This window comes from Gavia stellata, chromosome 6 (assembly GCF_030936135.1).
Source record: "Gavia stellata isolate bGavSte3 chromosome 6, bGavSte3.hap2, whole genome shotgun sequence".
Classification (NCBI taxonomy): Eukaryota; Metazoa; Chordata; class Aves; order Gaviiformes; family Gaviidae; genus Gavia; species Gavia stellata.
Genome location: NC_082599.1, coordinates 58,818,922 through 58,831,149, shown reverse-complemented (window position 1 = coordinate 58,831,149; position 12,228 = coordinate 58,818,922). Strand labels below are relative to the sequence as shown.

The following is a 12,228-nucleotide window of genomic DNA, read 5'->3' as shown; positions in this document are numbered from 1 at the left end:
AATGGAGACACGGCAGCTCTTCACATTGTTTGATGCTTAGCACTGAGTCCAGGCTCCAGCTGCATTTTCCCTAGCCTCTTCGTTGTGGCAGCAGCATTGCTTCTGCAAGGGAGGCCTTTGATTACGTGCGCTGTGCAGTTGTATGATGCTTCACCTCGGCGGCGCTGTTATTACTACTTGAAAAGGTATTTAGAGCAATATCAGGTATCAGAAATGCTACTGCTTTTGACCAGGTTTCCTTTCAGAAGTTTTTGAGGAGGGAGGAGAAGAGGTATAATAAGAAGCATTCTGTTGTCTCCTCCCTTGTCTCTTCCACTTCATCCGAATCCCCTGCTGCGTGGTGGTTTTGTTTGGTTTTATATGCCTTCTGGCTGTGAGGGGAAGTGTTTCAATGATAGCGTATGTCTTCCTACTGGAGGCTCAGTATTTTGTTGCATGCAGTCCACTAAACCCCATCCATGCGCTGATCTGGGAAATTTTGTCTTCAGTACCTTTATTTTTACCACTAAGGTAGAGGCAACATTAACATTTTGGGTTGTTTTTTCTGATGTAATGAAATAATGCGCTTTATACACACAGGCACACATACAAAGATTCTGTAGTCTGAATACTGTTCTCTTACCGGTTTTTATTGTGTATAGCGGAAACATAAAATCTGTCAGATAAAGACAAAGCTAGGAGGCTTTTAAGGGGACCTTGAAGTGGTAGGAGAGGGAACCTCTAAATCTAGCGTGTATGGTTCTTATTTTAATTTACGATGCTGTATTGGGTATTTTGTATCCTTGAAACCTCTTTGAATAGTGACTTTATGTGGTAGATATACTCCACTTCTCCTTACTCAGCTTTTTCTCAGAGGCTTAGGAATTGCTTTAGCTCTCAATTAAGAAATCTGAACTCCTGCTCTTTTCCACTTTAACATGTTCTCATCCATATTACCACACTGCGAGGAAATTGTTGTTGTATCACTGCAAATGAACTAGTGCTGTTTCCGGGAAGTTTGACCACTTTTGTTTGCTTACATTTATACACATTTGAATCTATGCAGCAGAAACGTAGTAACTGTAGCACCAGAGAGGACAGTCATTTTCCTGGAACCTGATCCTGGAAGTTAGTGATCACCACGGGCTCACTACACCAGAGCTTGTCCATGCAGCAGAGCATCGTATAACATGCTTATGCAGACTCACAAATGTACTCGATGGGTTTTCAGTATCTACTCCTGTGCCTATCAAACTGTTGTTTCATAATAACTAGTTCAGCTGGGACCTACGGTCTTTGGGTTCTGTAAGGGTAATAGTCTTTTACTTAATTCTGCATCTCCATGCAGAGACTTTAAGAGTTGTTGACTGCAGTTAATTTCACCAAAGACAGCATTAGTTCTTGAAATTGAAAGATGACTGACATTATTTTTTTTCTCTCCTTTTTGCTGCTTCTTCACTAGGGATGTGAGTTAATTGAGACCATGGATCAGGAGCTCACAGATTTCACCAAGTGCCTTCAGATACTCCAGAAAAAGATAGAGAAGAAGGGTCTCCAGGTAAAGGCAACACATCCTTTGTCTCTGGTTCTTAGTGATTACTCTTCCTCTCAATGTATTTAGGTTTATGCTTTAAGTTTGCACTGAAATGAAACAATATTTTCTGTATCCTTGCCATTCTGCGGTTTTGCCACAATTTACTGCACACCTGGTAAGCATTGATACTTCTGCTAAAAGGATTTGCACAGTCTGTCAACAAACAAGCGTTGGCTTTCTTAAAAGGCAGCTTGTATTGATTTCTGTTAATGAACTACCCAAAGTGCAGAAGAGCTGTTGTGTCTGGTGTTCAAAGCAAGAGTTCCACTTTGGCATGTAAATATAATTTCAAGTCTTGGCACACTGAGCCTTGATGTTCATCTCCTTCCTCTCCCTTCCCAAGGGTGAGATGGGAGGGGGAGTCTTACCCTGCCAACATTACATACAGTACGCAATACCTCCTTCTGCAGAAGGTTCCCCTGGAATCAAAGGGAACCTTTGCAGAGCAAGCCGTGCACTAAACTTAAAAGGAGCCATATGGAGTTTTCAGCTGCTCATTTCATCAGAAAGGCAAAGGAGGCAACGTTCCCCCTCCCCTTCCACAGTTTGGTTTCAGAGGCCCGCTTGTTTCGTCTCTCTGAGATGAGAAGTTAAAATTCCTTGGGAATTTCCAGCATGATGAGTTGATGGCAGATGTGGTCTTGGGATTGCTGCCCTTTCGTCCCTGTGGAGCAGTCGTTCGTAAGGGCTGAGCTCTTGCTTCTGCTCTGTACCTACAGGTGAAAGGAATTGAGAGGAAACAGCTGCTGCATCCTCTTACCAACAGTGAGGGCAAGAGTCACGTAAGAAAGTGAAAACAACAGCACAAGATGGAAGGAGATGTGTAAACCTCTTCTTTTCCCATTTTAATTATAGCAGGATAGGAAAGTTGGCTAACTTCCTGAGATCACTGCGCTCCAACAAAGCAGCAAGAGACAGAAATGCCAATACCACTCCCTCTTTCTTCTCTCCTCACTCCAGGCTGATAAATAATTAACCATTTTTTTGCTTAAGCTATTTTCAAATGTCTTGATCTTCTAAAGGAAATATATGTCCACGGCACATTTCAGAGTGCTATCACACAATGCCCATCTGCAATTGCGTCTCCTCTTGCCACCCTTAATACATACTCTTGTTCTTCAGGTTTTTTTCCCCATCAGTATAGACAGAGGTGGGAGGGTTTCTCCATACATGACTCTTCCTGGCTCACAGCTAGACAGATAAACTCTTTATATGCTAGTTTATTTTTTTCCCCCTATAATTTGTCATCACAAGAGCACAGAGGGATGTCTTGCCATCTAGGACGTGAATGATAATGAGTGCCATCGGAACAGATGAGCCACCTACGCCCAGGATTTGTTTTGACTTTGGCAAGTAAGGTGCTTCCCTCTTCACAGAATTACCCTTAGAATGAAGAAGAACTTGAGTGTTTCCTGGATTTGGTTCCTTATTAAATCTCAGCTGTTGCTATAGAGGGGGTTTTTTTTTAGGCTATCACAAGAGGTTTTATAATGAATAATCTATGTGTGGTTAAAATAAGAGCAATGGGAACATGACAGCTACAGATGTGTTTCAACAATAAGTATTTGTAAAACTTTGAATTCTTTGATCACTCTCCTAGGTAAAGCCCTGTTAAGTTGGCTAAAGGATACTGCATTGTAATCCTTGATGATATTTTGTAAAGTACAAGCCAGAGTGTAATTATTGTGTAGGTTTAGTGCATTGGCATGAACTCTAAGATTTCAGTTCAGTTATATTTTCGTGCTATTACATGTAAGATGTGCTTTAAATACAATCTGAGTTTTTCAGAGGTGCAAGAAGTAACACAGATATGTTTTCTAAAACTAACTACCATGTTCGTTAAATCCTAGCTGCTTCTTGCTTGCAGTGTCTGTTCCGTAAAACATAATGATAAGATGCTATCAGCTGATTCATGCACTCTAGCTAAAGCATACATTTCTATTTTTAGTCTTCTGCATTTTCTGACATAAGGAGTTTCAAGAAGTCGTTGATTCAATATGTGGAACTTAAACAAATGGAACCCCAAACTGTATCACAACTATATAAATTACTAGTTTGGGTTCCAATTTGCCCTTTGTTCAGCAGCATTAGGTATAATTCGTTGGTAGGAGGCTCAACATATAGTGGCCTCAGTTTATGGATGCAACCACTTGGCTCCTCTGAAACTCTTGCCTCTTTAAATACCTAAATTAGCACTTAATTTAGGTGTCTTTATGGGTAACATTCTGGCAGAAAAAATGTCAAGCAGTAAGAAAACAGACTGTTCAAGCCATAGACCTAAAATCTTTGAGGAGAACGCAAATTTCTTCAGAAAAGAAAGCTGCCATTGAATTCTTTGGTCACCTGGGAAGTATATACAGCTGAGAAAGAAGGTCGGTCCAGGGTCTGAAAACTAGAAGTGGACAGAGGAAGGGTTCTTCGTCTGCCTTTACATTTTTGGCCTGAAGTACAAACTTGCATGTCACAATGCATGAAGGTTTTTTCCTTCTGGAAAATATATCATAAAAGCTTTCCTTTTAACTGAGAGTATTAACTGGGTGGAATATGTCTTCGTGGTTCCAGGAAAAATACGTGTCTCCAGTTTTGATTTTCACCCACACTGGCTTATTCAGAGCACTTGTCGAAGAGGCATATGACAAAGAGACACTACAAATCTGTTTCCCCATGATTTATAGTTGAAGTTACTAAACAAGGAAAGTACCTCTTTAGTATCTTAAAAAAAAATTACACTGCAGTCATGCTGTGTTTGCTGCTTTTTCTGGGTAGCAATATGTTAAGCTAGGAAATTAATTACATTCAATGTATACCATGGATCCACAATCCTGTGACATAGTTTGTCTGGATGAAATTCAGTTGTGAGGAGCTGAGGTATTTGAAACAGATGTTCCTCTGTTGGTTGGAGAATAAGTTACCATTTATCTGCTATACTGAACAGATAAAATTTCTACTGTGATCTATCAGTCACCTCTACGGAAGTTCTACGTCAAGGAGGTTTTTGAGCTCACATTAATGTAGGGGGGCAATATTTTGTTCTGAAGGAATTAAGTTTGTGTAATTTACTTTCCATGTCTCTGCACCTCCATCCTCCTCCTCCTCTTCCTTCCTGCTCACCCAAATAGCTTTTGAACAAATAACTTTTGAACAGAGGAACCACAGTTCGGAAAGATAATCATGTCGAACAGCTTTCTTCGAGATTACCTGAGTGGGAGTGAATGTGAGATAGACACTCGGTGCCCCCACTGGAGAGAAGGCTGCAAAGTTAGTTTAGATTTTACTGGTTGTTGGAGAATTCAGTTTGAAAAGAGGTCTTAGAAATGCCTCTACCACAAGGAAAGATGCAATTGGAGTTGACGGTCAACTGAGATGCAAATCCGGGAGAAAAAACACCTTGTTAATTCTTGAACTCCTTGTTCAATATAAACAGCAGTTATTCTGTCTTCTAGAATAATTTGCCAAATTTATAACTGCTTTTTCCTTATGTCTCAAGTAAGAACTCTTAGAATAGTTTCTGAATCCTCAGGGTCATTCATTTCTGATTTACACTGCATATTTTGGTTGCATAGCCAAGTCATGCAGAAAGCAGCATTGGGGTCATTTTATATCTAAGTCACCTAATTATATGTATTTATAATTACATACTGCAGTGAATGTTAGAACAAGCAGTACCCTTTACATGTGCAAGCGAGAATCAGTCTTAATTTTCCCTTTCCACAGCCCTAATTCATTTGTGAATTGCGTTGTATTGGATGGGTGAAGCAGTGAAGTACCACCACCAGAATCTGGCTCCTGAAGTTCCTTTCCAACCTAAAGGCTGTTAGATATTTCTCTTTCTCTTTCTGCATGACTGTGAGTATGCATGCACACACATGCATGTGCATGTATGTATGTAAATGCACAAATTTTCTGGCAGTGTACCTTCCTGGCCCTGTGTGATGATTTTTTAACGTCCTAATAACTCTGTCTCTATTTCTGCCATGTGCTGCTTTTATGTTGTTTATGGTCTATTGAACACTTAGGTGTGCACATTTTGCTTTACTGCTTTAATCACTAGTTTATCCATTCTGTGGTTATGTGAGTACTTTCCTTTCTTCATTACAAGACCTTCAAGTAAACTGATTTACAGTAATTTCTGTCTGGTACTGCTTTCTGTTCTTAATTTTCTCTCACGTAACACAAGCTATTTCAAGAAACCAACTGAACTGGCAAAATGATAGGCTTGCTTACAATATCTCTTATTTAGAGATCAACAGATCTTGCATTATAAGTGCAATTATTATCTTCGATTTGCAGATCAGAAAACAAGTACAGAAGCAAAAGTCCACAGTCTCCCAGCATGCTAGCGGTACAGTTGGGGATGATCCTCCAATTCCCAACTTTCATCAAGTGCTCTTTTCATAACAGTGTCCCTGGTCTGACTCCCAGGCAGCTCACAGCAGCTCACCCCAGTGAGAAGTGGAAGTGTGTTTCTCAATTATGCAGCTCCAAGAAAATCCTCATAATGTAAAGATAGATTTAAGCCATTATCTTTATCTCAGAGTTACAAACTCTGCTTTCTCTAACTGTTTCATCTAAAATACCATTTAGTCTTAAAACTAAGCTCTGGGACTTTTCATTTAACTTTATTATCTTTTCTGCTTAAAAAAAGTTAAAGCAGTTCATTTGGTTATATGGGCTGAAGATATAAAAAATGAATTTTATTGAAACCTACGTGCCTTTTAGAGGTTTAATGTTAGTGTGTTTAAACTGATGAAAGCATCAGTGTCAACATGAAAAAGCGAAAAAATCCAAACCAACTCTTCCTAAAACCCCTTTGCAGTAAAGGGATACTATACTAACATTTCCATTTTAAAAATTACACTTTAAAGGTTCAATCTGTCAGCAGTCTAGGGTATTACTTCTTTTAAGCGAATGCAAGCATTCTTCTCTTTGCCCTTTTAAAGAAAGTGTCAAATCAGTCCACATTCTTTTCTGTTGAGAGAGGCTAAACTAAACATAATGTTAGTAAAGTCCTGTGTTTGTAAAGTGCTGAAGAGAAGACAATGAAGTGATGTTCGTGTACCACCTGCAGCTATGCAGTGTTCAAACAGCTTATTAAGCACTCTCTGGTTTGTCTTTACAGGAAGAGAAAGGCCCTGAAGGACAACAGAAAATACTCTAAAATGAAAACCAGAAAGTACTTTGAAAGAGAATAACTTTTTTACGTAAAGAGCAGTCCCATGTAGAAAGGCTATAATTATTGCAAGTACCAGGCTCTGTTAGGCTTAGCTTTGGTTTTGTCTATCAGTTGAGGTTATTCCCGATGACGTGACATTTTTGTAACAGTAAATATATCAGCTTCAGTTCCTGACGGAACTGTAATTTTGCTGCTCACATTAGTAGTCGGTAATTTCATGCGGGATCACTACTTGTTTTCATTTCTGAAAACTTTTGGGGGCCCAGAACAGTAGCGGGAATGGCTTTTAAAGGAAAGCCCAGGAATGATGACAGGCCGTTACCAGGATTTGGGAACAGGGAATTAACTTATAAATACCCCAAATAGGGGGAGAGGCAGTCTAGAAGGTACCAAAGCTGGCATGGAGCTGGAGTGCGAAGATTTTACAAGGACACTGAAGTTTGTGGCTCTGTCTCCAAATTCCATACAGCAGGCTGGGCTAAGAATGAACCTGTTCTGTTTTGGTGGCACTGTTGAGTTTTTCTTAATGCCTCACAGGAGGAGAAAAGAAAATGCAAATGAGATATATTTTAGGGCAAGTTAAATACATGTAATGAAAAGGTTTCTATACTGTCAAGTGCTGTATCAAAAGGTTTTCATGAGTTATTAATAGTAATCCTCTTCATAAACCTTTCCTGTTAGAAAGAAACAAATGGATCTAAAGTGTTTCCTGTTAATTCCCACTTCTAAAATGTAGAATTTCGTAATACCTTTCAACAGGAGTAGATCCCTCCTCTAGGGTGCACAGACATATCCTTGAGTGTTGACTGTTTTGACTCCAAGGTCCGAATCCGCCTTCCAGGAATGCAGCATCTAACCTATCTTTCCTACCATTGAATTATTTTAAGGCCTCCCATTGTAAAGGTATGGCAAAGCACATCTCTCGTAATACAGGATATCAGAACTTGCCAGTTCCCAAAGAGAAACACCCTAATTTCATGCAAAGGAAGCAGGCTGTCTACCTGTTCCACTATAGCTGTGGGCATCAAGACACACCAAATATCTTTGTGTTAGAATAATTTCATGCAAAGTGGGTGTCTGCAAGAACACAGTGCATCACGTACTGGGATATTTTCTTATGTAATCCTTGTATACTCAATTGGGGCTTGTCTTTGGACTATGAAGATAATTTAAAGAAAAAAGGCAGAAGCAGAGTGGGATTTCTGGAGAATGCATTGATTTTTGTTTGTTTAAAAAATATAAACCCGACATCAAGCTTTGGGGAGGGGAAGAACAAGGGGAAAAAATACAGTTTGTTGAGGGAGAGATCAAGGATATGCTCATTAACAAGACTGTGGAAGCTAATAAGGAAGCCAGCTAATATTCTCTCAACTTGGTCAAATGCTAAATATATTTGAAACAGAAAACGTGAGGTCACGACAGGCGATTTACTGTTCCTTTTGCAACCACCAATTTTGTCCTGTTTATGACTACTTTTTGATAGGAGAAGAGATTCTCCTCCCCCGCCCCCCCCCCCCCCCCAGCTCCTTACGCTTTACAGGAGCGCAGCTTCCCTGATAGTAGCTATTGCTGTTGTAACTACTTCCATGCTGGGAACGTGGTCAGGCTACATTGACGTACCACTGTTCTCAAAAGACTGTCCTGCTTGCATTGACAGAGTCTTGGAGGTGGACGTTGTAGCAGGAAATCATGAACAGCCATAGGTTTTGACACCAGGAATTTCTCTGCCGTTCAAGGACTAAGAGTTCAGTTTGTTGCCTGAGATTTTCATAAATAACTTCTTTTTTTTTTTTCTGCTTGACACATGAATACTGTGGTGTTATGAAATCTCCCATAAGTTATGAGTATTTTTATGAAATTCTCTTTGGTTAATGGGATGTAAGTTTATCTTTATAATTAAGCATATTAAGAAAATTGTGCTGGTACAGCAAATTTTAACAGCAGATTATAATAGTCAGGGCATTTTTTTACATCTCAAATGTGATTTCTTCCTACTAAATTGAAATGCTTGTCAAGAATAAATGACAGGGGTTTGGCTATTGGTGAGATAGTTTCATGAAATCCTTTAGCAGTTTTCTACATCCATGAGTGTAGAGACACTGGCTTTAGAGTCAAGTTTCATAACTTCATAAACTGCAGTGATCTGGTCCTTCAAGCAGTAGGTGAATCAACAAATTAACCTTTTTCTGTGGCTTCTTTTTTTATCCTGTTCAAGGAAACTTATTTAACCTAAGCAGTGCATGTAAGAATGCTTCCTTACCAGTTTTAGGGTGGTGGGTTTTTTTTTCCCCATGACATTTTCCCCCTTTTGTAACATTGTATGGCCTTTGAATAGTCAAGAGAAACAGTGAAATTGTAACACTGGTCAAATCTTTCAAAGCTGTGGGTGGATCTTTCTCTTTTTTTCTTTTCCTTACCTAGAAAGGAGTATTGGGGGTTGGAGGGGAGAGGAAGGTATTAAGACTGTTGCAAAGTAGAAGTGTGTGACCGGTGCTACCTAGAAATGGTTTAGTCTGTAGTCCTGAGGCCTGACTGTCTTCTGAAATCATAGAATCATTTAGGTTGGAAAAGACCTTTAAGATCATCAAGTCCAACCTAACACTGCCAAGTCCACCACTAAGCCATGTCTGTCACCGCCTCATCCACGCATCTTTTAAATACCTCCAGGGATGGTGAGTCATCCACCTCCCTTGGCAGCCTGTTCCAATGTCTGACAACCCTTTCAGTGAAGAAGTTTTTCCTAATATCCAGTCTAAACCTCCCCTGGTGCAACTTGAGGCCCTTTCCTCTTGTCCTAAATCCTTTGACTTTACCTGACCTTTAACTCTGGACCTCTTGGCTGACACCAGTAGTGTTCAAGAAGGGGTGGAGGTGCTCACAGTAATTTAACTCTTCACAAATATTGTGAAAATGAGGCAGCCTAAAATGAGGCTCCTAAAGTATTCCCACTGTAAAAAAGGCAGTAGCACGAGCTCAACAGAGGTAGGGATGGAAGGGTCTTTGTAGCAGAGCCTCACTGGCAACCAGGCTTTGCCAGTTCTGATGCTCATGCTGTTCCTTTAATCAGCTACCTTTTAATTTGACTTTGCCACTGCTAAGGAGGAGAGGCGGGGGACGGTCTCTTCAACTTGCCTAAAGAACCCATGGAGCTTCCCTTTTAAACAACTGAACAACTAAGCACTGAACAATTAAGGCTCAATATTTTGTGCAAATTAAATGTGAACATAAAATGTTTACAGCTTCACAAGCGCCTTCAGTTTAAGAAATCATGCTTCATTTCTTTTTAAGTGCATGGCTAAATTTATATGGTCTAGAGGACAGTGTAGAAAAATAAAATAGATTCTGTAACGGGTGTAAGCTGACATAATTCAGGCTATGTTTAGCTTACCTGCTATAAATACTGAACCTACTCTGAAAAGAAAAATTGGCATCCAAGATCCTAACCTACTTCCTTCAATATAAGAATATCTCCAGCCTCTTAGAAACAACTGTATAAATTCAAGACTTCTTTCTGCAAATCTGCACTCCCATGGAAAAAAAATAATAATTCTGTACTGCCCAGGTATTCAGTGAAATCACTCAAAAGAGGAACCATTTGCAGAATTGGGCCTGAGAGAGACAGGAAAAAATTTCTGTCTTTAGTTTCAGGTCTTATATCTGTCCCTTGAGTATAATAGGACAGGCTATTATCCCCTTGTTCGTCATGAAGATTAATGTTCAGACCAGCTGAAAATATTACTGTTCTGTTGGGACCTGTCGAGAGATCTTCGGACCTGTGCGAACCCAAGTTTAAACTTTTTAAATAGCAGAGGTAACGTCTCGTCCTAGTTAGGCACAAATGCTTCTTTCGCCATTATCTCCTCTGCGATGCTGCTGCAGGAGAGTGAGGATGCCCTACAGCTCTGCATTATTTGTGGTGTCTTTTATATAGGCTTCACTGCTAAATGTTAACATAAGCAGGGAAAGTGCCTGAGCTATTAACTCTTGCTCAGATGAAGGAAAAAAAAAAAAAAGAAAAGCATCACCCTTTAATGAAAATGGAAGTTTTTTTAAATTTCCTTGTCTGTATTTTGTACGGGATGTTTTCCCTTTAAAAAATCTGTGTTTCTTTCCTTAAAATTTGATACCTAAATTTAACGTGACAGAATGGAAATAAAAATAGGCAGAAAATTAGTTTTCAAGAAAAGACGCATCTGGTTTAGGAAGCCACAGGAAAAGATTTCACCTCTCATAGTGCTGAAGTCTTCTTTCTCTGTTCATCTGGGTATAAGCATCTGTGGGCTGTTGGCGGGGCGTTTCGTATAGCGACCCTTGTCTACAGAAAATCTACCCCATTGCCTTGAAAAACCGCCGGTTTGTTTAGCCTCCTTTGTAGACTTTCCGAGGGCCCCGGACCAGCGTCCGGGCAGGAGCCGATACAACACCGCACAAAGGTGGGGTGGGAATGGAAAGGGAGCTTTGAGGCCGAGAGACACATCTTATGTTTGTCTCAGCCTTCTAGAGAAATAATAACAAGTTAAGCGATGAGGGTTATTAGTTAGGCTGAAGTAGGGACTCGTATCGGGTTTGTGTGCCCAGGTGCTGGCGGGGGGCTGCGGGGTTCCCTGTGAGGAGAGGCGAGGCCGGAGCTGCCCCGAGCCGGACACAGCCGGTTCCCGCCACTTCCCGCCGGCTCCAGCGGCCCCACCGCAGGGCACAGCCCAGCCCCGCAGCCACGGGCGGGCGCCTGGGGAAAGCGCGGCTGAGGGAGGGCAGAACGCTGCCCGGCGGTGAGGGGTGAGGGGAAAGGGGTGAGGAACAGCCCTGCGAGCCCCGAGGGGAGCGCGGCAGGAGGGGCAGGAGGGGCTCCAGCCGCCCCTCCCCAGAGATCCCCCTGGGGAGCCCGCGCCGGGGCGGGTGGGTCTCTCCTGAGGGAGCTGCGGCCTGTGGGGAGCCCACGCAGGAGCAGGCTCCTGGCAGAAGCTCCAGCCTGAGGGGGACCCACGCTGAAGCAGTTTGTTCCTGAAGGACTGTATCCCATGGAGAGGACCCACGCTATAGCAGGGGAACAACATGAGAAGGAAGGAGAGGCAGAGAGGAGCTGTTATGGACTGACCACAGCCCCCCATTCTGCTGAGGGGGAGAGGGGAGATAGAGGAGTCAGGAATGGAGTGAAGTTGGGCCTGGGAGAAAGAGGGGTGGTGAAAAGGTGGTTTTAGTTTTGTCTTCTTTTTCTTCTCTAACTTGATATTTAATTGGCAATAAATTAGATTAATTTTCCCCAAGTCAAGTCTGTTTTCCCTGTGATGGTAATTGGTAATTAATGATCTCCCTGTCCTTGTCTCGACCCGTGAGCTTTTTCATCTTATTTTCTCCCCCCTGTCCTGTTGAAGAGGGGGAGTGAGAGAGCGGCTGGGATGGGTGCCTGGCCACCAGCCAAGGTTAACCCACCACAGGACTGTAAAGGAGATCAAAGAGAAGTTGTCGGGGCTCATGGAGGTGT

At 41.5% G+C, this 12,228-nt stretch overlaps 1 protein-coding gene across 1 annotated transcript in view; it reads left to right on the top strand.

Moving 5' to 3' along the window:
• TPK1 (thiamin pyrophosphokinase 1) overlaps positions 1-12,228 on the top strand; it is a 243,471-nt gene that overhangs the window by 118,962 nt on the left and 112,281 nt on the right. Inside the window, exon 5 of the mRNA XM_059819089.1 lies at positions 1,442-1,537. Within this exon, the coding sequence (XP_059675072.1) occupies positions 1,442-1,537 (96 nt within the window). The remainder of the gene's footprint in view (positions 1-1,441; positions 1,538-12,228) is intronic.